This window comes from Carettochelys insculpta, chromosome 1 (genome assembly GCF_033958435.1).
Source record: "Carettochelys insculpta isolate YL-2023 chromosome 1, ASM3395843v1, whole genome shotgun sequence".
Taxonomy (NCBI): Eukaryota; Metazoa; Chordata; order Testudines; family Carettochelyidae; genus Carettochelys; species Carettochelys insculpta.
The window spans coordinates 149,759,810-149,786,703 of record NC_134137.1 but is presented as its reverse complement, the minus strand read 5'-3'; the positions used below and the strand labels follow the sequence as shown (position 1 = coordinate 149,786,703).

General features: G+C 41.2%; 1 protein-coding gene across 1 annotated transcript; it reads right to left on the bottom strand.

Annotated features, from left to right (window-relative positions):
* Nucleotides 1–33: 33 nt before the first annotated feature.
* ZRSR2 (zinc finger CCCH-type, RNA binding motif and serine/arginine rich 2) lies at nt 34–25,069 on the bottom strand. Its single transcript, XM_074993489.1, has 12 exons — nt 25,007–25,069; nt 23,066–23,145; nt 22,407–22,482; nt 21,615–21,723; nt 18,914–19,000; nt 15,983–16,021; nt 15,090–15,205; nt 13,650–13,863; nt 9,609–9,664; nt 9,245–9,354; nt 4,586–5,069; nt 34–440 (listed from the first exon to the last, which is right to left on the bottom strand). The coding sequence occupies exons 1-12, from the start codon at nt 25,051–25,053 to the stop codon at nt 437–439; spliced, it is 1,422 nt and encodes a 473-aa protein (XP_074849590.1). The 5' UTR covers nt 25,054–25,069; the 3' UTR covers nt 34–436.
* Between the last annotated feature and the right edge of the window lie 1,825 nt (nt 25,070–26,894).

Genomic DNA, 26,894 nt, shown 5'->3' with positions numbered 1-26,894 from the left:
AATATTTTAGTGAAAAGTAAAAATGATGCATAGTGAAACTGCACTACGGCACTTGGGTTGCATTAAACTTTATTTAAAATGTTTAATATATACTCAGGGATTCCATTTATTTACAACTATTACACAAATTTTACAGAAACAAATTACCAGGTAAGTGAAAACTTAAGTCACACACAGAACACTTCAAAGAAATTTTGTCTAAATGGATATTTAGGTTATGGTGCTATTTAATTGAAGAGTTAATACCAAAAACACATTAACTGAAGGTGATCTGGATAATAAAATACAGCATTCCATGTCTTGACTAGAATAGAGGGAGTTCAGTACAGTACACAAAGTCCTAATTTCATATGGAGTATTTCTTTAAGTGGGAGAAACCACTCCTCATTTTTCCAAAAAGGGAGCACTAAGATGCTTGTCTGAATTCCACTTGACTTTACCTGAAGGGGGGGAAAAATATGGAAACTCATTAGTACCTTCCTCTAAAGATTTCTGCCAAGGATGAGATGAAAGCAAGTTTTTCTACTTAATCATCTTTTTTTCTATTCCATAAAGTTTCTGTTCTTGGAATACAGAGCATTGAATAACTAAAGAATTTCAAGGTGAATGCCTTGCAGAATATATTTCAAAGTGTTGAAGGATAGACCGAGACACAGCACTAAGGGGTATAAATCAGCTTCAGGCTAACCTCATTCTCTAATTTATAAGTAGGGTTCTGCCATGTTGCAAAATTTACCTCTATAGCCAGCTTTCATAGAAATCCAGTTTTCTGGTAATTTGGAGTCTATCTTTTGATCTCCTGTGGTACCAGCATTGTAAAAGTTCTGTTCTGCTTGTCTTAGGAAGTGGGAGGATGTTCTGATTTGTGTTCATATTTCAGTGAAGTGATAAACCCACATCCCTACAATGAGATGTTTTCTGTGACCAGGCTATCATAGATCAGCCATAGAATCATAGAAAACTAGGACTGGAAGGGACCTTGAGAGGTCATCGAGTCCAGTCCCCTGCCCTCATGGTAGGACCAAGTACTGTCTAGACCATCCCTGATAGACATTTATCTAACCTGTTCTTAAATATCTCAAGGGATGGAGATTCCACAACCTCCCTAGGCAATATATTCCAGTGTTTGACCACCCTGACTGTTAGGAACTTTTTCCTAACGTCCAACCTAAACCACCTTTGCTGCAGTTTAAGCCCATTACTACTTGTTCTATCCTCAGAGGCCAAGAATACATTTTCTCCCTCCTCCTCATGACACCCATTTAGCCAGACTAACAAGAGAACTTGAATATACACCCTTTCATCTGCTCTTCCCCCCACCCCCAAAAAAAATTACTTTAGTGACTTGTTCCTCTCAATTTTCTCTACTTGCTTCTTCCTCCCTGACCCCATTTATGTCCTATGAAGCTGCAACAAAGGTGAGTGGCATACCAACTCCATAGCTTACAGGAAGGGATGTTGATTTTTGCAGGCTGCTATTCTGGAGCCCTGTATCCTGCTGCTAACCTGCCTTGGTAAAGCATTTTTAAGAGAGGTTTATAAATAAGGCCCCCATTTATCATTTAGCCTGATGTATATCAGGCAATGCAAACTACTATTCTGCATTAATTCCTGCTTGCACAGGTATAGAGCACATGTCAAGAACACCAAATTTTGATTAAAAAGTCCAGTGATGCTCTACCACACTTGTGCTAACTTATGCAGTGGTTAATTATGCTCATTTAAAAACTGCATCTTTTTTCTAGTCAAATCATGTAGCTTCAACTGCTAGCTGTTTTATCTTATCTGCTAGCCTGAAGAGCTATCTTTCTCACTTTTGCTCCTCATAAAGGTACTCAGACTTACCCAGTCACCCTTTAATCATTTCTTTGAGTTAAACAGATTGGACTTCTTGAATCTGCCATTACAAGACATGTTTTCCACTCCCTTAATTATCTTATTTGAACCCTCTTCCAGTTACTAACACTCTTGAACTACTGGCTGCTATATTCTAGTAGTGGTCACAGTAGCATGGTGTATTTGAGGAGCTGGGGGAGGTAGCGTAACGTGAAAATCAGTAGTCTGTTTCATACCCACTGCAAAGAAAGCTGTGTGCGCTCTCACAGTCCTCTAGGTAAGGTACCCATGCTCAAAGGCAGCACTTGATACTAACCAGCATGCAACTACTATGCTTCTGAAAGCTATTGACCTGGGATAAGGAATAATTTAATTTGGCTGACGTGCAGTATAGCTGCAGTTACCATTCTTTGACACACACTACAGGGAAAGACAAATGGTGGACAGGTGTCACTGTTGAACAGTTGTGTGGGCTTCTAAGACAATAGTGTAAATACAGAGGACTATCAATCTGTCCTCTAAGCATGGAGGGCAAAAGTTAGAGTTAAGTGTTCTCATGTTTTATGTTAGTGTGTCCTGTTATAAGCTGGAGAACCAAGAGTGCCTGAGGAGATGGAAAAAAGTCTAATTTTTTTTACCCTGCAGCTGAGTCAGTAACTTTAAATACTTCTCAGACTTATGCTATAAAATGAGTTGCTGCAGCATTTCCTCAGAGCATGTACAGGAGCCCTCTTTAAAGTACATTCCACCAGGATTAAGTCTTGTTTAGAGGGGAGAGGAAGAGGAATCTTGGCAATGGCCTGCGCTTGCTAGCTTGAAATGCACTCATTCGGGATTTGGGGGGTGTTGTCTTAGATTGCAAGCCTGATGGAGCTCTGTACAGTATCTAGCCCACCAGGACTCTATTGTCATTTCTTTAGGATACTGCATGATAGGAGCTCTGCATGTACTACTGCATTTTGTAAAATCTTCATAAGGTACAATGGCATTAGAAATACTTGTAACAGAAAATCCATCCACTGAATTTAGTTCTTTGGTAAGTCCACCTTGTGCTCTTTTTCCTGCAAAATTTAAGCTTACGTTAAATAAATTAAACATTATGCTGCAGCTTAGTGAGCAATTACAGGAAATCATGCACATGGCTGATTGATTCTCAATCTTCCTCACATGCATAGATTTCACAGTGTTATGCGACAGATGGTGGAAATACACATCTCAGAGCTCAAAAGGACCACTGAAGGTCATTTGCCACTGACTGGTGAATGGCCTCAGGGATTGAGCTCCCAACCCTGCATTTATCAAGCCAATGCTCAAACCACTGATCTATCCCTCCTCACCGTAGCGCAGAAGCAGGAGAGAAGTTGGGGAAAAAAATGCTAACACTTCAAGGCCATAACAAATCTGTGGCAGTCTAGTTTTTGGTGCTGAATGCATACCCAAACAGCTTCAATGTGGAGGTAAGTACAACAGCTGCTGCTTAATGCACAACTGATATTAACCACTGATGCAGGGTCAAAGCTTTAGAAGACACTGCACCAAGTTAAGGTTGGAATAAATATTTCCTTTTCTATTTAACAGTGTGGCTATAAGCACTTATCTGCATGATGGGGGTATATTTTCAAGAACAATTAAGTTCACAGGTCCCATCTGAAAAAAAGTCAGTAGGAGGGAGGTTCCTAAGTGGTCTTTGAAAATCTCTCCTTAAGTACTGTAGTACATCCCAAGATAATAGCAGTTTCAAACATCCATTTAGAATGCAAATGAAGGTTTTAAACACTAATTACACCCCAGCTAGCCCTATAAACTTATTTCCAGATATTATTTTACCACCACTTTGTCCAAAGCAATTCACCTAAGCTCATTAATGGCAGCATACTCCACAGGAAGCATTATAAAGAACTGAACTGAGGAAATCCTAGCAGCACTACATTTATTTATTATTCTTGTATACAAACTTAATTCATTTCTTCAACCACTGCACTTAATTAACACTCCAGCATTTTGGTTTATAGTATCTCTGCAGTAATCTTTAGTCCTTACTTAACTCCTTCCTCTCCATTTTCTATTGCCATACCTGTACCTTATTGCTTCGACTTACGCACCAGTTATCTTGCTGAGTTTTGTTTGTTCTTCCATTTTCAAATATGAGGAAAGACATTTAACATTTATGATCTAAAAAGCAAGCTGCCTCTTTTGGTCTATCAGGCACAAAAGCTAGGATGAGAACTAGCCAAGGTATTTCCCTTCACTGCTCTAGGATACAAGCACCAGATCTTGTCAGCTAGCTCTAAGGAACACAATACTGGTGAGGGCTACCATTGAAGCACCTGTGCACTTCCTCTTGTTCCTTCTGTTCTGGTTTGCACCTCATTCCCTAAGCAGAACCATCTCTATGCTAGTCCTACATACAGAATTTGCTCAGTGTTACTAGCAGGAGAGGCAAAGTGACTTTCAAAATGTGAATGGCACCCCATTCCTCTTGTTTGAAAGGAGCAGCTCCAGGAACTTTCTTCCCTGATGGGAGAATTTGATCCCTGACCTCAGGATACATTCCTGTGATAAATTTAAATTATTCTGTACCATCTCAAGATCAAAACAAGCTTTAGTTTATTATTAAGATACTCATTTTAAATACAAGATACACCCTAATGTAGTACAACATTATTCTTGGTACATAGCCCACCCACAGCACAGACGATATCTTTAGTAAAACTAATTTGCTCATGCGGCAACTCAAAAGCACTCTCACTTTTTTGGAGGTGGGTCGTTACTTCTGCCCCTGCTGCGTGAACTCTTTTTGCCCCGACTCCTGGAACGAGAGGAACTTTTACTTCGGCTTCTACTATGACCACGTGTACAACTATGGCTTCTGCTGTGACTACGCCCTCTCCTCTTCTTCCCTCTACTACGTGACCGTCTTCGTTCCCGACTTCTTGACCTGCCAGACTGCCGTCTTTTCTTGCTCTTGTGGCTACTTTTTTTCCTATCTGATTCTCCATTTCTTTTGTAGGAATGATCTGGGCTAGGGCTGCTCCGTCGTCTTGATTTGCTGTAATAATCCTCATGATGACCTGTTCTGTTTCTCCTTTCAGAGTTTTTAGCTGACTGACTGGTCCGCTCAGGGGAAATATGTATGTCTCTATTGGCTTCCCAGAACTCATTGTGTGGATTTCTGAATACATGAAGAAAGTTGCAGTGTTTCCCTCTTGGGCATTTCTGCCTTTCAAATAAACCTGCAACACATTTTTTAAAAATTATTTATTTATAAAAGGTTATTGGTAATATTCTTTAAAGGCAACCAAATATTTAATGCAATATTTTCATTAAATGTGTTAAAGATCACAGAGATAGCCCTATTAGTCTGTATCTCCACAAAATAAAAACAGGTCTGTAGCACTTTAAAGACTAACAAAATAATTTATTAGGTGATGAGCTTTTCTGGGACAGACTCACTTCTTCAGCTCTGGAAAATTGTGATAAAAGTAAACTTACATGATGAGAATTTAATAGAAACATAGAAAAAAATGAAATGAAAACTGATGAATCAGCTACATAGGACAGAAGTTGGAGGAATTTTTGCACCTAATTCTTTTGTTTTTCCCCTATAGATATCCATTCTGTGCTTATCGACCTCATCTAGAAAAGAACAAAACCTTCAGTTCTTTCCAAGATTACACTTCATAATCTTAGTCAAGCAACACATCCATCCTGATACTAGAATATCTGAAAGCTAAAGCCAGTAATTTTATGTAACACTTTATTTATATAAATGTTTGTTTGTTTATTTATTCATTTACATACCCTAGTTATGTAAACTGGGTGGTGCAGGTGTTAGTTTTATCTCAGGGATTTTAGATAAAAGCATGAGTAAACCAGCTGCTAATCTGAAGGACTGACCTCTCTTAGGCTATGTCTTCATAAGATAAATTTGAATTTATTAAAATAGATTTTATAATGCCAGTTTTTTTTTAAATTCCATTTTGAGTACCCTCACTTTCCACAGGCTCCCAACAAATTCGACAGATTGCTTCCACACTGAAGTCAGCAAACATCGACTGCTGAAGCAGTGCATTGTGGGAACCTAGCCCACAGTTCCCTCAGCCCTGCATCTGAGCCAAGAACCAGGTCAACAGCGCTGTCAGTTTTGCAGGTCACCGGCGCCGGGGGGACCTGGGAAACTCATAGCGCAGCAGCCCTCGTAAATTTTCTGGCTTCCCCAAGCTGCGGGACCTGGGAAACTGACAGTGCAGCAGCCCTGGTCAGTCTCCCAACTCCTGCTTGTAGCAGGGAGCTGGAAGCCAGGTGCAGCTCATAGATTTGTGGGATACATACAAGGTACTTGTGGAGACTAAAATTCAATTTTAAGATGGGGCACTTCCACAGTGGCCTTTAATCAAACTTCTCAATTTGAAAGTGATGCTGTACCTGTCAGGTAACTGCAATATTGTAATCTCAGTATGAGTGCGTCCAAAAATCGAGCTAATGGTAGTTAAAGTGAAGACAGTCACCTGGTAATTTCGAGTTAACTGCCTTAAATTCGAATTTATCTCGTAGTGTAGATGCAGTCTTAGTTTGACAGCTATCCTGAAGATAACAATTTTTTGCTCTATACCAACACTGGAAGCCCCCAATTTACGAATAGGTCATGTTCCAAAACTTAGTTTGCCAGTTGCTGGTTTGGATAGCCTCTTCTGGCAGTTCCCCACTCGTGCATCTGACGAAGTGGGTCTTTGCCCAGGAAAGCTTATGCTCCAAAATATCTGTTGGTCTATAAGGTCCCACAGAACGTCTTGTTTTTAAAGATACAGACTAACTTGGCTACCCACTGATGAATGTTATGAATGATAGGTAGGTTCCCGGGCTAGAACACAAAACCCTATTTAACCCATAATGTAGCTGAAATACTGAGTATTTGCAATAAAAAAAATAGTAGAAATAGTTTATTTTACCTTAAAAGCTCGTGCTTAACAAGAGGCAGGTTTAATTAGAGAAGGAGGATGTAGGTGAAGATTCTGAAGGGAACTTCTGGGCATCCTTTGGCTGCCAACACGCTCTACCTATCTTGGGGTATGTGGCCATCCGCTATCACGTGTGCCCCCCTCCCCTGGACCGCACGCAGCCCCTCCTCACCAGGAGGTGGCAAGTAAAACGAGTGCAGACCAGAGGACTGCAGAGCAGGGTGTGGCCATGCAGCCAGAGGCTGGAGAGAAGCAGTGGTTTCCCCTTCAAAGCACCTCTTCTCTGCAGCCATTGGCTGCACAAGCACCACCTGATCCTCCTGAGTGGTTTGAACAGCACTGGCATAGGTCTCTACCCACTGTGCCACTTAGCTGCTCCCCTTAGGCTGCAAGTGAGCTTTCATTTGTATGTGCAGCTCTTTGTAAATTGGATGTTTATAACTTGGGGTGTGTTTGTACATTTAGAATGGTAACTAGACTAAGGGATGAATCAGCGACAGAGAGGTAACACTGATCGTAATTACTGCTGATGACATTCTGCCCTCATTATTTTAAAATCCTGGAAAATCTCCCAAGTGGCAGAGGGGAACACAGGCCACTAGCTGCATGGAGGTGGGAGATCACTGAGTAGGTCCCTCTCCACTGCACAGACACGGATTTCAGCAGTGAGGATGCATCCAACTCTGACCAGTACAAAGACTGGGCCTAACCCCAGGGCCTTGCCTCTCCATAGCCGTGTCTACACGTGCATGCTACTTCGAAGTAGCGCCACTAACTTCGAAATAGCGCCCGTCACGGCTACACGTGTTGGGCGCTATTTCGATGTCAACATCGACGTTAGGCGGCGAGACGTCGAAGCCGCTAACCCCATGAGGGGATGGGAATAGCTCCCTACTTCGACGTTCAACGTCGAAGTAGGGACCGTGTAGTCGTTGCGCATCCCGCAACATCGAAATTGTGGGGTCCTCCATGGTGGCCATCAGCTGGGGGGTTGAGAGACGCTGTCTCTCCAGCCCATGCGGGGCTCTATGGTCACCGTGTGCAGCAGCCCTTAGTCCAGGGCTTCTGGCTGCTGCTGCTGCAGCGGGGGATTCATGCTGCATGCACAGGGTCTGCAACTCGTTGTCGGCTCTGTGTATCTTGTGCTGTTTAGTGCAAGTGTGTCTGGGAGGGGCCCTTTAAGGGAGCGGCTTGCTGTTGAGTCCGCCCTGTGACCCTGTCTGCAGCTGTGCCTGGCACCCTTATTTCGATGTGTGCTACTGTGGCATGTAGACATTCCCTCGCTGCACCTATTTCGATGTGGTGCTGCGCAACGTCGATGTTGAACATGGACGTTGCCAGCCCTGGAGGACATGTAGACGTTATTCATCGAAATAGCCTATTTCGATGTCTCCACATAGAAATAGGCTACTTCGAAGTAGGCTTCACGTGTAGACGTAGCCCATGTGTGCAGGCAGGCATAGGAGGGCAGGATCCAAGTTTGGAAGGATGTAGTGTGGAGGGATCCTGGTATGGGTTGAGTGTTTGCTCTTCATGAGGCAATCCAGGAGCAGGCAGCTTAGTGTGGGATCTGGGTGAAATAGTAATGGAATTCTGCAGGGGGTCCAGCTGACAGTAGCTGGGGCTCAGTCACACTGGGGCGGGGGGTGGGGAGGCGCCAGAAACAGAGCTCAGAAGGTTTCCCAGTGCTGTGGGAGTGTGGCTTGGTGGGTATTCAGGTGCTAATGGCTCAGCAGAGTGGTGGAGGGGAAGTGGGGCTTGCCCGGGAAGTTCTGAATGCAGGGGTGTGAGGCTCAGCAGCAGGATCTGTATATATGGGACATTAGGCAGATGGAGGAGCAGGTCCCCCTATTGGGATCTGTCCCCCCACAGTTGAGGAACAATGGGTACAGGCAGTGAAAGTGGGGTGTTGCAGAGCTTTCTGCAAATGGGGAAGAAATCTGGGGTGGGTTGTATGGATTCCTTTTGCCCCTTTTTCAGAAAAAAAAGAAATCTGCACGGGACATGAATTCTGTGCATGTGCAGAATTCCCTTAGGAGCATCATTATAAAGAACCTATAGTTTAACATTTCAGAACCTAACTAGGTTGTTAGTTTTGAATGAGGCCTGAAACAGACATCCTGCCTGCTTTGGAATCTGTAATCCCAAAGCACTCTTCGTAAAGGTTCAGGGTGATTTTGCATCCTAACTACAGGCATTTCCTAACCCTCCACACCCCCTACAGTTTCAGTTGGACACCATATTCGCTTCCTTCCCCAAAGCTTGTGTAGTGGAGTTAAAGCAATTCTTCTAATCGTCGCCTTCCACCCCAGAAAGTTCATCATCTATAATTTTATGCAGATGTCTTCTTGTTTGAAGGCCTGCAAGACATTGCTTAATTTTTCAGTTCTATAGTAAACCTTTCAGTAATAAGACACTTCTCCTTATATAAAGACTAATCACTGACATACCACAAATAGCAGTTTTCCACCTTGTCACTGGGCAAAATTCACACTGAAGCTGTCGTCCTGCATACCATCGCCCATTGAACAGAGTAAGGGCTTCTTGACAGTCTCGCTCCCTTTAAAGATAGTGCAATATGCAGCATTACTGTGCCATTATACAATTCTTTAACTTCTGTTCTTTGTTACATTTGGACTCTTATTGCAGTGTGGGAATTAGTCATTTAGATAAAATAGGGTTTAAGTAAAATGGAAATAAGGTTTTAAACCTTTTAGCGGCTAACAGAAAGAAGTAAAATTTTATTACTGGGATACCACTTACGGAGTATTCAATTATCAAGTGTCATAAAGAAGTTAATTGCAATCCACTTACGACTGGTACTGAACGTACACATTTCCCCGCAGGTGAGGCTCAAAGTTGCAGCTGACCTAAGAGGAGATAAAATGTTCGATTAAGGACTTTTGAAAAATTGAGAGATCCACAATAGCTCATTCATGATGGAACTACACTCACCAATGTAGCTCAAACCTTGGCTGACAAGAATGCAAATGTATTTTATTTATCAATTCATCTACCTTAGTTTTTACATATAGGTTTAATAAAACTGAATACTCAGATCTGATTAAATGGTGGTTCATTTTTTAAAAAAAACATTCTGTGTGTTTTAAACGTTTAAAATGGTTTGATTTAATGTTAGGCACAGGATTTCCCATTTCCCCTTACAGCTGACAGCTTTTAACTGAACATATATAAATATACACACACCTCTGCATACCTCATGCTGTTAATTAGGTTCTATTTTATTCTCTGTAGAACTGTTGGGTAGTCTACACTGATGTGTCACCACATAATTAATCCTCCCGATTTCATGATGTTCTGTACAGCTGGACTACAAGATTTTACCAATACCACAGTCAACACCAGCTGGACTTTTAACTTGTGTTACGAGCTGCTAATGCTCATAATTAAAAACACTAAAGGCCATTTCTACGCAAGCCACTTCCTTCGGCTTTTTTGGGAAGAAGGGGCCTCCGGAAGAAGGACTTCTTTCCTGAAGCCCACCCGGGGGCCACACTTCTACACAGCGTTTTGGAGCCCAGAAGAACGGTCTTCCGAACTCCAAATCACGTGGCGTTATGCTAATGAGGCACGGGGAATTTGCATCTACACCTTATTAGCATATTTTGCTCCCTGTATTAGCATGCCGCTTCAGAAGGAAGTGGCCTGTGTAGAAACAGCCTAATATGGGAGAGGAAAAACTAACAAGACAAGAGGGAAGTACATAAGGAGATGGCAAAAAAAATGACAGAAGTGAAAAATAAAGGTTAATAAAAATAGACAAGCAGTGCTAGCACTGGAAAATTTTGATATTTTGGAAGGCAATGGGAGCAACAGCGAAAACTAAATCACCATAAGTGTAAAAAGTAATTGGGGTCACCATCCTTTTAAAAAATGCTAGAAACCCCAGTTCTAATGTGTGCACTCAGCAGTAATTCTTAAATTCACAGAAGACCATCTAATTCTAATTTGGATGAAAAAGAAGCTCAGTTTAAAAAACAGGACGAAGGTGGCTACTCTGCAAACACCTGTTAAATATTTAGCCCTTGCAGTTATATTCTTTCCTGTATTGTACCACAAAGCTGGCTTCATTCCACTGAAAGTGATTTAAAAGCTCTTTTGCTGGCATGGTTTTGTTTGTACAAATAGAGTTTCCCGTCTTTGAAATTTTACATAGTTGTGTTATTTTAGATTTAAGCTGCTGATAACATAATAGTTATCCAGGTAGAAAATGCTTAGGAAGAGAATTTTCAGATAGTTACAGGTGAAATACTTGAGAATGTATTATTAGCTTATTATTAATAAATAGTGATACAGTCAACATTTCTGATTCAGACACAGTGTAAAATAACTCAAGCCATTAGATGCAGAATGGCCCCAAAGCAGCATGATACAGACTAGCTTTTACCACTAGTGGACCACAGATCAAACCACGGACATGCAAGAACTAAGATGTGTGCATAATAGGAAATTCATACAAATTTATAAAAATACCGAGCACTGCAAGTTAATCAGTGGTAGCTTTAGTGTGGACAAGGCTCTGCAGCTTCATGTGTTTATCATCACATTAGATAAACCTGCTGAAAAGTGGGTTTAATTACCACTGTGGTACAATTAGGACTGGCCTTAGAAGCCCTGTGTACACCTGGACCGGTGAGAATTTGTTGTTTTGTCCCATAATAATCATGTCAGGCAGAACGGTTGAGAATGAATTAGGTGATTCCCACAGGATTCTTTGTAAGAGCTTGATGCAAGATATCAAATCCAGAGAGCGTTGCTTTCTGTACAATTTTACTTTCTCAAAAAAAATAGGTGGGTATTTATCCTTCTGAAGCATCTTGCAGAGTGGATATATATTGACCCCATGCCTGTTAAAACAAAAAGCAGTCAAGTAGCACTTTAAAGACTAACAAAATAATTTATTAGGTGATGAGCTTTCGTGGGACAGACCTACTTCTTCAGACCATAGCCAGACCAGAACAGACTCAAGGCAGAGAGAACCATTGAGTCTGTTCTGGTCTGGCTATGGTCTGAAGAAGTGGGTCTGTCCCATGAAAGCTCATCACCTAATAAATTATTTTGTTAGTCTTTGAAGTGCTACTTGACTGCTCTTTTTGTATTGATAGTATATAGACTAGCACGGCTCCCTCTCTGTTACCATGCATTCCTGCTGTGTGCATGTCCTCCCTCTCACAACAATGAATTTTCTTTTCTGAAATTCTTTGGTACCAGAAGATCTCGTCTTTCAGCCATTTATCTCAGCTAATATATTCCTTGACAGGGCATCAATATCCTCAACTATTATCATTCCAACCTGAGTTTTGGCTCTTCCAACTTAGGGCAGAACATCAGCTCAACTTCTGTATGTACTTCTGTGCAATGAAATCCACTGAAAAGCCAGTGTAAAGCCTCAAAGCCTCACTATCAACAATGCAATTTATTGTGTTCAGGTATGGATTTTGTACTGTAAAACAACTCTCTACAGTGGACAAGTGTATTGTACAATGAGTGAAAAATATCTGCTGGGTGGGAAGAGGGGTAGGAGTGGTAGAGAGTCCAACAAAAGGGAAGAGCTGAGAGAATAAAAATGGAAAGACTACTCTTAAGAAGATATTTCTCTTTCATGGACAAGATCATAAATGAGGCTGTAAGAAAAGAATTGTGGGTGTTCAATAAAGTTGCAGTTTTGGTGTGGAGGAACTAAGCCCCTAGCTGGCCCCACCATAGAGACCCCTGGAAGCCTGTGGGGGGCTGGTACTGCCAGCGCTTCCCTGCCCCGAAGCCTGCACATGTGGGAGTCAAAAGCCCCAGCCCAACCTCATTCATTTAGGCCTCTGCAAGCCCATCCTCTGATGCAGCTGTACAGCGACAGAAGGTAAAATCCTCAAGGTCCCACCACAGCAGCTGCTCCTTGGTAGGCCTACCTGGCATCACCTGGTGAAACTGCATTAGGGCAAAGTGCAAGGCCAGCACCAGCAGGACTATGTCCAGGCAGCAGCACTCAGCACCAAGCTCGGACAAACCTCTAGGAAGCTTGGCCTCAACTCTACGGCTCCCTGGCCTCATCTGACTTCTCATCCTCCTCTGCCCCCACCTGCCCATCATGAAGGAGCAAATTTGAATGAGGCGCTCTGCAACCTGGCACAGTAAGTTGCAAAGCCTCTCAAATGGGCAGCAACTATGAACAGCTGGTGTTTGGTCAAAGAATTCACATTCTATTTTCATACTATTTCAATTTCTCAAATATTTTTAGCTTTTCATTTATAGTGTTCAGATGGGAATGTTGTGACATAGTATTATTAGTAGCAAGATACCTTTTTAAGAAGCAAATTAAACAGAAAGGTTCCAAATAAATCAAGCACATAACCATTTTACACCTTTAAATTATCACAGGTACAGTTTGTCCAGGGACATGGGGGAAGGCCAGGGATGCATGGCGATAGCAGCACAGCTACCTTTACTTTGGCTATAAGGCTTGGACTTCTAGGTCGTTAATAAAATTTTCCAGCCCTGGAAATTATCAGAAAGCATGTTGAACTGCTCAGATCTTAGTGAGATGGGATCTGAGAAATAACCATATTATTTCAGAAGGTAATTGTATAAATATGTTTGTCCCAGAATAAGCTTGGGAAGGTTTGCAGATACAAAAAGGGTGCTCTTAAAAGAAATGCAGTCCTATGCCAGACCCCAGAGATTAGTTTACAGGTACCATCAGAAGTATACAGTTTGAATTAAAACCGTACATTATACTTAGCTGTGGCATATTGCACATCTGAGAGGTACGCTAGTCAAGACTGCAAAGGAACAATGCTGGTATGAAAGAGGTGGTGATTATCACCAGGCTCACATGCGTACCTTAAACTGGATCACCTTTCCCACATTCTTGAACTCAGGCAGCACATCTTCATAGAAGTCTAAAAACTGCTGGTAGGTTTCCTCCTCGCTGTACTCAAGGCTCGCATCCGTATCATAGTCATCTCTTCTACACTGCTCCATCCCAAACGTCACAAACATACCTCTGATCAGAAGCGTCTGACTAGATGTCGGGTAGTTATGTTTGCGGGAACACCTAGATAATTCATGGGAAAGGAAAAAAACCCTCATTGCAGCAAAGGCTACCCCCACAAACGTTGCTATCTAAACCCATCAACAGCCCTGATTTGCTGTTGAAAAAATAATGTAAAAAAGAGCTGCATTAGTGTCATGTGAATCAGCATGTTTCAAGGACTAAAGATGGTCATTCATGGACAAGTTTCTGGATAGTCTTAAACCCACCTGCCATATACAAATGCCATCAGGGTTCACAGCCACACAGTCAGTGGGACATTTCAAAAATTATGAAAGGCATTTATTCAAATGCTGCTATTTTGAAGTGTGTGTTCAATTTCTACAATGTATTGCGAGATCCTTCCAAGTCTTACTTCTACGGGAACCCCTCCATTCTTCTCTGAAAAACTAAATAACTCTTCTTGACGTAAATGAAGCTACTCTCATCTATTGGTTAGGGGAAGGAAAGTCAGGCCTTGGAACCCATGGAATTAACTGGCACAAGACACAATTGAGACAAAGGTTAAAAAATAGGTTAATGTTAATTTGACTAGTAAACACTTCATCTGCAATTGAAATAGCTAGGATGAAGTTTAAATGTGGTACCACCTCTCATCATTCTGGACTGAAGTCACCCACTAAGTGCCAAAGGTTGGAAGATGCTTCCCCAGGGTTAAGTTACTTACGAATTATCCACAAAAGATATTCTGCATGTCTCTTTAAAGTAGCTGATACAAAACAAACCACTTTTGGAGAAAGGCTAATAAATTAGATGGATCATGTGCAATGATCATGTGTATTGTACAAACAGATACCAGAAAGTCACAACAGTTCCAGTGATGCAGATGTACACTAACTTGCTTTTGTGGCTGCTTTAGGTGTGGTGTATGCAAATTAAGACATCTAACTGGATATTTTCTTTTAGAATTACATTACTAATGACATAAAAGTGGATATACTCTGATGGCATAATGATCTACCACAGCATATGCTTCTGCTGAATCAGTGAGTCAACTCAAAACTGGGATCTGACTTTTAGCAATTTAATGTTCCAATAACAAAAAGGTAGCCTCCTGCTTTTACTCTCCATTCACAGCTGTGTAATGGAAAACAAAAGCCTATCCAGCAAGTCTACAAAAAAAACCCACACAGCAATAGTGATAGGGTGATCTGATCACAAACCGGCAAGAAATCCCCAAGGAGCTAACCCCTTAAACGATTTTATATTCCGAACATTTAACCAGTTACCTGTCTCCAAATCTGCAGGAACCTGTTTTGATATAAAATGGGCAATTAGCTCTATCTTTTTCCGTTCCTATGTTCTCTGGGGGTTCTGGGTTATGCCAGGTAGCGCCATTTTCCAGCTGTTTCAAAAACACCATCAACATACAATTACTTCAACAAGCAGAAAATTGCAAATAAAAAAATGCAACAGCAAGGAGTCAAAATTTGATCCTTACCTAATTCAATGTTATCTCCTTTGACACCCATGTAAGTTTCAACCAAGGATTTTAAATACTGTTCTCTGTGGTGATCAAAGTGCCTCTAATCTGTCCAAAGATGGACAGCTCTTGATAACTACTCAGATTCAACCCATCTCTACAAAAGCGAGCTTGCGAGATAACAAATGCGTTCAATTTTTACACACAATGATGGTACACAGTCCTTGCACTGGACTCGTACCCTCAACATGAATTACAAATATTCTTCCTTACAGATTTTTACCAATTTGAGATCTGCACTCTTTCAGGTACCCAAGAGGTTCCTTCTTTATTTCAGAATCAGTTCTCTCTCCTGTTGCAGACTGCTTTTATTGAAAGTAGCCATACCATCATATCATGTCTTCAGTGGCCCAAAAAGCAAAACTGCAGTCATTCTAGACCTGGTTCTCCTGAACAGCCACACGCATACAGAGCTGTGCTGCTCCCATGTAGCCACAAATTTGCATAATTATATATTCTAGCTAATAAATGCATTGTCTATTGCTAATGGAAGCCATTATATATTAAGTTATATAAGGCCATTAGCTTCGCTTCAGAAAAGATTAATATTTCAGAAGACAGAAGTCAGATGATAGTTATCAACTAGTTAACAAAATGGTACTCATCTTTTAGTTCTTTATGGAAAGAGACTGAACATACCTGACTTTCAGCTTGATCCAGCATCTTCTGCACAGCTTCCTATAAATGGTGCAAACACAGGACTAGTGAAAACCTTGAAGGGAGGTAACTCATCTGGTTTCTGTAGTTAAGAACCTAATTCATGATCTTTAATGACTGTACACTCTAAAGAAGTCCAGTGGTTTTTAACATACTGAAAATTTTATTTTTGCTTTGCACTGTCAGACCCCCCCCCCGCATAATGTTGTTAAAGGATACATCTGAGAAGATTTCAATGTAGATGACCGTTTTCTAATATCTAAATGCTAGAGCATTTCACAAAATATAGTTTTCAAATTAGTAGTTTCCTTTCTCTCTATTTTTGCTGCCACTGAACCATACCTTACTTTGCACAGCTAAGCTTATATGTGGCATTAACATTCTGCTTGATAAGAGCATAAATATAAAATGGAATTCAGGACAAGAGGATGTTACCATTTAAGTTTAAAATGCATTTTTAATATTAACGCATTAATTTTGGATTTTCCTAGTTGTAGATCTCTTTATATACACAGAGCCTACTGAGTAACATCTACAGCAAAAAAAAGTTTTATTATGCTTATACCAGGGATTTCCATCCACAGTTCAAAATTTCTTTTTGTGCGTGCAAATATCAGACATAAGGTTCAGTTTAAAGGCTGATTTTGATTTTAGCTTTTATTTTAGCTTGGGTGTTCTCAAATTTTTTTATGGACTGAACCACTTATAAATATAACGGTTGGCTCATGCACCCACTTCTCCCAGTCACAATGATGCACACCACTTCTCCATATGTTGGTTATATACAGCTGTTGTGCAAATACAGCAATCATTTACATTGAAAAGCATAATCTCCTACATTGAAAAGCAATTTTTGATTGATTCTGATGCAATTTAGCAGCTGAAACAGGACACAGAGCCGACCAGTTGGCCACAAAAAATTGAGGAATCAGGTTTGGCCAACAATTCACAAATTTCCACTGGCGTGAAGCCACATATAAATACTGCCTTTAGTTTAAGCGTGACATTTGCTGTCAGTTTGGTAGTACACTCTCTGTCGGACTCTAGGAATTCACAACTAACACCTTGTTTCTACCACTTTCTTCTCTTTTAGTTCTCATTTCAATCTTTCTATTATTTTCTCTCCATTTCAGTCTGTCCCACCATACTTGAGGTCCTGCTCAGACATTCATCTTAGTTTGGACCTCTAGAATCCTACACAGAAGACATGCACCATGGCAACTATTAGTTGGAGGGAGGGGGGAGTGGTGGATGAAACTGCTCCTGCATCCAGACAGCACAGTATTCCCATCTCCTGCTGACCCAGGGAATGAGGGGCATCATTCTGCCTTGGCCAGGTAAGGACTGATTGCTGAACCAAATCCAACCATTCCTTCCTTCTTTTTCAGTTTACACTCTTTCATTCCATTTGGGTCAATCTTTTATCCTCCTACTAATCTACTGTCCCCTTCTCCCATCCACCCGTTTTACTTTATCCAGATGCTCATATCAATATCTTGGTTGCTGTCACTTCCCTATCACTTCCTCAGTAGTTCCAGCAAGAGACTGACAATTCCGGTCTGTGCTCCTCTCTTGCTTCTACTGGAGAATATTGTGTACAGTAGCCTCAGTACTATCTTCCGTTATTGAAGACGGGAGAGAAACCTACTTGTCCTGTCCTCTCCTGAACGTGGCTGTGGGCTGAATCACATTATTAGAAACAACAAAGCAATTCTGAATGAAACTCAGTAGGATCTGATCAATTTTCATATCTTCCTGCTCTGGAGAAGTTGAAAGGAGGTAGCTGAAGTCCAGAAAAAGTTGTGATAACCCCTCCCCAATGAAAGCAAGGGGTCCACCTGACTTTGGACCTTTGGAAGACAAAATCCAGGCAGACAGCTACCATCTCTTTAAATTCTAAGCAGGTACTCTACCAAACATCTTTTCTAGTGGCATTAATTATACAGCTTTTCAATATTCTGTTCTTCTCCACCCAAAAAACTATAAAAAAAGATACATCCTGATGAATGAGTCAGGTAAAGAGGATCTGTAACATCTTTTGATTAAGAACACTGTTAAGGAACAGCAGCAATATAATTCCAAATCAATTCAAGAAGTTTCTCTAAAATGGTTACACTAAAGTTGATCAGATGTACAGGAAAAACATACAATACTATATTAAGAGTTATCCTAAACATGGTGGCTATGTCTATACAGGGAGCCTCTGCCAACAAAATTGTGCTTTTGTTGACAAAACTCGTCAAATGTCTACGTGGTTAAAGTGCTCTGTTGAGAGTTTGTTGAAAAAACTCAGCTGTTCAGCCGGCAGTTTTATACCTCTTCCCAATTAGCTATAATGCCTCTGTCGACAGTGTTTTGTTGACAGAGTCCCTGTGTAGACACTTCTATCAACACAGACAGCTTCCGGTTCCCTGGGCAGCCCTGTTTGCAGAGCTCCTGGTCAGTTGTTCTGCCAGCAGAGGAAAGGGCAGTCCTGCTGCTCTCTGCTGACAGAGCAGCTTGTTCTTTCAAGCTGATTTTATGTGTGGATGTGATCTGTTGAAAGAGGCTGCCCATGTAGACATAGCTGCTAAGTGCAGATGTGAGAACTGGTAACAACAGTATACCTTATTTGCCCAATCCAAGTAATTACAGGGGAAGGGTAATATAAGAAGCCTTATACTGGTACACAAATTGGAGGACTCCAAGCTACTTTTAATTTTTATCCACAGGATAAGGTTTCACCATAGTACAATTAAATACTTGGGGTCTATTTCCATATCTCAAAAAAACACCATCCATTATTACCACTCCCCATTTTTAACTCCAATAAACAGATACATAAAGATAAGCTTTTATATATAATTGTAGACTATTACATCTAGTGCTTTAAGAGGATATGCAGTGTGTTTATCCTCCTAGTGCAGGCATCACCTCTCTCTCTCTCTTCTCCTGTTGTTTTTGCTCCTCCTCTTCTCTCTCCTTCCTTTGCTGTTCTTCCCATTCTTCTTTTATCTTTCTCTTCATGAGAAGAAATAAACTGTTCATTTTCTTGGTAAATGGTTAAAAGAATAGTCTTTCAAAAATACTACATGGTAAAACTATAGATAAAACAAAGCAATGTAAAGAGTCATGTTTAATCATGTTTTAAATCAAAAAGCAAAAAACCTGATTTTAAAATGTCAGTTCTAATCCTGTTTTGTATTTATAAATTTTAATTATTTTCCTAACAAAGTACTCATTCTTATTGGTTGGTTACCTTAACTTGCTGATTTACAATGAAATATAGACTTTCTACTAAATTTAGTATTTTTTGAAAGCCAAAAGGATACATATCTACATTTAAGCAATTATTATGACTTAAATATACTCAGTTTACATTTTTATCATAAAAATGATAATTTGTGCATTTCTTATATACTATATTTTTTTAACCTGCAATCTTTGTCAAGATCTATTTAAATTCAAATAAATTTTGCATAAATGCAGCATTTTACTTTTCTGCTATAAAATAAAACTACCAGCAATGCACTGGATACATAAGAAAAAATAATCAAACATGTTTTGAATTTAAAACTCTCTCACTTATTAAGCAAAGAAAATACAACCTGTAAAGCATGAACTGAACTGATTGTTTTTGGTCACCAAATTCTTCAAGATTTTAGACCTAGTCATACTTATCCTCTCACACCAAGACTGGTAGAAGAAAACAAGCGTTTCTGCTTTTGCAAATCCCCACTGGTTTCTTAGTTTGAGTGAACCTACAATCCATTAACTGAACTTGCTGAATAAACTGAGATGAAGACAAAGTTGTTTCTATCTCTGACATTTTGGAGCATAAGCTTTTGTAGGCAAAGACCAGCTTCGTCAGATGCATAAGCGGGGGGTTTCAGAGGAAGGTTTAAAGAGGGATTCTCAGTCAAGGGGAGGGCCAGAGTTGACATGGTCTGTTCAGAAACCTGTAGAACACTTCAATCTCCCTGGACACTCAGTAACAGATTTAAAAGTAGCAGTCCTACAACAAAAAACCTTCAAAAATAAACTCCAGAGACTTCAGAGCTGCAATTCATTTGCAAATTTGACTCTCTCAACCAAGGACTGAACAGAGACTGGGAGTGGTTGGCCCATTATAAAAGCAGTTTCTTCCCTCTTGACCTTCGCACCTCCACATTAACTACTGATAATGGGTCACAGCCTCCCTGGCTAAACTGACTTGATTTCTCCTCTCTTGATGTTCACAACCCCACATGCACTGCTGATAATGGGCCACACCCTCTGTGACTGACCAGACCTTGTCAACTCTGGCCCTCCCCTTGACTGAGACCCCCTCTTTAAACCCTCCTCTAAAACACCTCCCTGCTCATGCATCTGATGAAGTGGGTCTTTGCCCACAAAACCTCATGCTCCAAAATATGTTACTCTATAAGGTGCCGCAGGACTTCTTGTTGTTTTTGAAGATACAGACGAACTCGGCTACCTCTCTGATACTTTTCTATATCTGGTACTCCTAGGGGTGTTCTTATGCCAAAAAATTAAAAATTATGCAAAATTCTGAAAAATGTATTTGTCAAATGAATACTACATAATGATGCCCATTTCAATTACTTTTGTTTTTTATTTCAAGATGCCTGTCAGTAGGTATGTCTAACAATATAACAAACTAGCTCTCATTTTTCTACCTTCTTCCCCTCCAAAGCCTAGATGAAGGGACGTACACCCACAACCCCTCGCAAACCAGTGTGCAACTGCAGACCCCCACCATACTTGTACGTCTGCCCAACGAGAGCCCCACTGTGGCGCTCCCACTTGCCCAGACACCCTTGCCCAAACTCAGCCTGATGCTTGCTCAATTCCAGAGTTTCCTGCATGCTGCCCTCTCCTCTCCTGAGTTATATTAGGAAATACAACTGTCAGGAACTCTCTAGCTCCCTCTCCTTCCTCCCAGCAGTGTCTTCAGCCTGCAAGCTAGGCTCTGCTGAGTCCAGTGACTCCTTATAGCCGCTAGCAACACTGCAGCCCATTTTTGTGGCAGAAAAATAGTTCTACATACGTTAATATCCTCAGAATTCTGTACTGTGAAACGGTGCAGAATTCCCTCAGGAGTAACAGGCAGAAGAGCCACTGCTATCAACAGCTGGTGCCGCACTTCAGCAAACTCTCATTCCAGGTGCTCAGCCAGTAACTTCCACCAGATCAATGGCTGACTTTCTTGATAGCTCATCAAACATATTACTTAAATATTTAATTTATTTTAATAGATGACAGTAAAATAGGCCTTAACATATTTTATATTGTCACTTCAACTTAAATTTTAAGTCAGTTCAAATTTAACAATATTAAAATTTCTCTTAAAATTATTTTGATTTTTAAATAGATTTTTATTCACCCTGCTATTAAGGTTGTAACATTTCCAGATATGAGTATTTAGATATATGGCAAAGGTGCCCAGAGCACTGGATAGATATCCTTTGGTGAGGAATGAATGGCTTATTTATTTAAGATCAAAACTGAAGAAAATAAACATACTGGACCTTCAGGTGTTGTACATCTGCTACACAACACAGAGACATTAATATTTTTCCTAAGAGATGGGCAGTATCGTGCAGTTAAACACTGTTCTCAATTTATACTTCACCTCCTCTTCTTCCTGAAGTCTTCTTGTGGCCTCTTCCTTTTCCTTCTTGATCTTGAAGTCTTCTTGTGCCTTTTTTTCCCTCAGTAACCACTCCTCATGTAGTTTTTGCCTACCAATAAAATCAGATGCTACTTACCAAGAGAAATTTAGTGTCCATACTTTTGTTTATACTTAATGTACCAGGGTTTCAGGGTTATTAAAGTTACAATTAGTTCACACTGCTACGTATTACAAAAACATTATATTTCCTCCAAAAGGTGCTTATTTATGTTCTTTTGACACCAAAGTACGCTTTTGGTTTTAGAAAAACATAGAATTAAACAACTGTAGACAGTTATACTTCCATTTTTATTCTGTTTCCAGATTATGAGTTTGTTAGGATAGCCTTCCCGTAATTAAATCAATATTAATTTTAGGCAGGACTGGAACATGATGTAATATGATCAGACATATGTTTGTTTGGTGGCCATAATAGCTAGCCATTTCTTTGTTGATTATCCTAGAAGCTAAAACTAGGTAAAACAAACTGATTTAAATGTTCCAATTTAGTGATTTAACTTTTGGCATAAATTATGGATACGAAGAAGTCAGTTTATTTGAAATTCCTGAGCACAGGACACTCAGTGGGATCCACAGTTAAGTTTTAAGGAAAATTTGACTATATACTACATAATATAGACAAAATAGAATTTGATTTGAAATATATGTAGCAATTGTCACAGATTTCAATATGAAATTAAAGAAAAAGACTTAAGTTTTCAGCTGCCAATATTACTTTAAAGTTTAATTTACCTTTGAGCCTCAAGTTGTTTTTCCTCTTCTTCCAATTCCTGCTCTTCAGTCAATAGTTCACCTTTTGCTGTGACTTCTGAGGAAAAAACAGCATGTCCTTCTACATATGGTTAAATATAATTTCTTCTCACGGGCTTCACACACACACACACACACACACACACACACACACACACACACACACACACACACACACACACACACACACACACACACACACACACACACACACACACACACACACACACACACACACACACACACACACACACCCCCCCCCCCCCCCCCCAAATAACAGCTACACTTTTTAAAATTAGTTATCCCTTAAATTAAACATAAAAATTACACGTATTCAAAGATATATGTTTGCTAGTACCTTCTCTCTTTTAATCCTGTAGACTTAAACTTAACATTTATTTACAAAACCTTTAAGAAGCTTCAAAGTCATCTGACACTGTATGTGGGAAATAGTGTACTATATCCTCAGATTTTCTAATATTTTAAAAATTTCATTCTTCTGGAACATCCTTAAAATTGTTCATCTTCTGGAACTTCAGATAATTAAGCTCCCATTTTATTCTTCCTTTCTTTTTCTTAAAAATAAGAATAAATAACTGAGCACCCTTTCAAAGCAACAATAATAAAGATTTAGCTGTTACCTGAATCTCTTAATCTGGCAAGTGCTTGTCTCTTTTTCTTTCGTTTTTCTTTCTTCAGAATAGCTCTGTATTTTTTATGACTGAAGATAGTAAAGTACATCACTTGTATTATGAAAGGTCTTCAGAAAATTTTTTGTTGTATTGTAAAAATTACAAGTTTGTCAGCAACACAAAATGCAGAAAATCAGAGATGCTAAAGAACACCAAATATTCACAAGTATCAGAGGGATAGCCATGTTAGTCTGTAGCCACAAAAACAAGATGACATGTAAGCACCTTAAAAACTAACAGATTTCTTCTGTGCATAAGCTTTTGACAGCAAAGACCTGCTTCATTAGACATGCATCTGACAAAGCTGGTCTTTGCCCATGAAAGCTTATGCTCAAAAAAAAAAAATCTGTTAGTCCGTAAGTGCCACAGGACTTCTTCCTGTTTTTGCAAATATTCACAGAAGCAGTATTTCTATAAAAGTTTCAGGTGTAAGATTTTAAAAAGAAGCAAAACTTGTCAGCAAAACAGTGTCTAGTCAGTAGTAATAATCGTAGTTGTGTTAAAAAAAAAAAAAAGCATCTCATCCTCCTTGAGTTCTCTGCTGCTTTTCACATTACAATGCTCATCTCACACACCTTGCATTCTTCTTTGGTTTATGATATGTGAGAAGATGAGACTGGCACTGACAGTTTTTGACTCCATCCTCTCCTAGTTATTCTCATGTCTCCTTGATTATTTATCTAGCACCTCTTCTAATGGGTCCTCCTCCTCCTCTATTTTTGTCTTGGGCAGGGCTCTTATGACTCTGTCCTTATCCTCTTTCCCCACTAAACATTAAATAGCTGTATAAATGCAACACATAATTCCCTATCTTTCCAATTTTAAATTCTTGCCAATAGCATTTCTCAGCCCTTGTCCTACAGCTCTGCATTAATATGACTCCCTGTCAAGGTAAATTTATTTCAGCCAAAATAGAAGTCTCAATAATTTCCATATGAAAGCCTCTATTTCACTGATTTTTGTCACTGTTAACACTACCTCTCTCCTTCCTTTAATTCAGGCCTGTAATGGGGTTCTGTGGCAAGAGAAACAAATCATTGTTGATATGCCTTTCTTGGTTGAAATATCCAGGCATCATCCAAAAATGCTGCTGCTTCATCTTCCACAATACATGTACTGTACAAATCTGTAATTTTGTTTCTGCTCAGACTAAGAACACCTATGATTCTCTCTCCCACAGCCACCTTCTCATACATAACCTGTTGACAAAAAAAAGCTGTCAAAATATTTTCTTCACACATCCACTCTAAGTGCATCTTCCTCTTTTTGAATTTCTTCACTTGATCCCCATTTCTTCAGTGAAGGTTCATGCTTCCTGTTCTTTTTTCCATGCCCTTTGCAATCCCTTAGCTCAGGGATAGACAATAGCTGAGTTGTGGGCCAGATTCAGATAGCCACATAATTTTGTACAGACTCAATATTTTTATTTACTTATCATGTTATCATCTTCCTCTAGAAACTGGAATCAGAAAAACTGACCACCCTTGCTTAGGCCCTTGTAGTCTTCAGACTATTCCCTTCTTATCACCATCAACAGAAACAGTAAGTGTAACTATCAGGTTTTCCCTGAACACATCCGGCCTGCTTCGATGCTGGCCGTTAAACTAGAGGTTCCCCCCGGGCCGACCTGTCACTCTCTGTCCCAGGCGAGCATGGCGGGCAATCCCACCACAGCGGCTCAGCGGTAGGGCTAAGGGCTGCGTGGGGGGCGGACTAAACGCGATACAGAGAGCGGCTGACCCCGTCGTGGTGGCTCCCGGCAGCACAGGCGGGGCTGCGGGCTCTCAAAGGGACAGCGCCCCAGGCCTCGCGCTGGCTCGGAGGTGCGACCTCTGCAACGCCAGCGCCACGCGGCGCGAGGGCTTGTCAGAACAGCGCTGCTGGACTCACCCCAGCTTCTCCGGAGCTGCGGCGGAGGGCGGCCAGGGGGCCGCCATATTGTATAAGGACAAGAAGCGTCACATGATATGACACCGGAAGAGGATGAAGCGGAGCCTTCCTTCCGCTTCCGTAGGACGGGAGCCAGGAGAACTACGCCTGCGCGGAACCAGCTGAGGGCTACGCATGCACGCTCGCTGGCGGCGAGGCGAGGCGGGGCTGGAACAGGGATTTGGTCCGAGGCGGAGCACCCACGCGCCCCTCCCAGCGCCGGCCAGTCCCAGAACGCCAGAAGTGGGGCGCGCGCGCAGCCGCCCGCCCGTTGACAGGGGGCTTGGGCTGCCCACGACTTGAAGGGCGGGCGGTGAAGCCCCCCCCCCCCCTTCCACAGGAGCGAGGAGCCGACCCCACCCTTTTTTGGCCCCCCGCGCACACTAGCCCGCCTGGAGAGAGGTGGGGCGTGGGCGCTTTGTGGTCTGTCCCATTCACTTGCTTGTGCGGCCCTTGCGCTCGAACCGCTGCCTTATCCCGGGATATGAGTTACTCTGTGCACAACTCCGACAGGCCTGTTCTCTCCAAGAGACACCTTCCCCCCTCCCCCCACCCAACCCCATGAGGAGTCTCACCAGCAACTGCAGTCTGTACCGCAGGAGCACCAATCCTGGAACTCTTCCTTGCAACAAAGCCCGCTGCCAACTTTATCCACAGACCTTTTCTGGCGACACCATCACTGGACCTAACCAGGTTATTCACAATCACGGGCGCACTCTCATGTTCCTCAACTAACATCATATATGCCATCATGTGCCAACAATGCCAACGTGCTTTGTATATTGGACAGACTTCGAACTCTCTTAGGCTGTGTCTACACGTGCCCCAAACTTCGAAATGGCCATACAAATGGCCATTTCGAAGTTTACTAATGAAGCGCTGAAATGCATATTCAGCGCTTCATTAGCAAGCGGGCGGCAGCGGCGCTTCAAAATTGACGAGCCTTGCCGCCGCGCGGCGTGTCCAGACGGGGCTCCTTTTCGAAAGGGCCCTGCCTATTTCGAAGTCCCCTTATTCCCATGAGCTCATGGGAATAAGGGGACTTCGAAGAAGGTGGCGTCCTTTTGAAAAGGAGCCCCGTCTGGACGCGCTGTGCAGCGGCAAGGCTCGTCAATTTTGAAGCGCCGCTGCCGCCCGCTTGCTAATGAAGCGCTGAATATGCATTTCAGCGCTTCATTAGTAAACTTCGAAATGGCCATTTGCATGGCCATTTCGAAGTTTGGGGCACGTGTAGACACAGCCTTAGACAAAGAATCAATGGGCATAAAACAGGCGTAAAACACTCCTGATTCACAAACCTGTCAGCCAGCACCTTATTGGAGGGGGCAGTTGTGTTAATGACCTGAAAGTCTGTGTTTTTCTGAAAAGGAACTTTAACAGTGGTTTGGAAAGAGAGGCTGTTGAACTCTCTTTTATATTCAAATTTGACAACGCAGGTTTTGAACCAGGATGCCGATTACCTGCGCCATTATATGGATTCTTTTACATATTTTGTTTTATCTGACTCTTGACTTCCCCTGCTCCTACTGCCCCTCTACTGATTTGCCCACCTTGATTACAATTTTTTCTAATTTGTCAACCTGGTTAACTATGTTTGGTTCTCTGTGCCTTAAATATTGAGGATGTTTTAGTCTATATTCTATCAAAACAAAAACGCAGTCCCGTAGCACTTTAAAGACTAACAAAATAATTTATTTGGTGACAATTTTTCATGGGATAGATCCACTTCTTCAGACCATAGCCATACCAGAACAGACTGTAATGGTTATCATATCATATCAATATTTTCTGGGTCATTATATAGGGGCTCTTTTGCATACTTGGCTTAATCTAATTCTTGACTCAACCC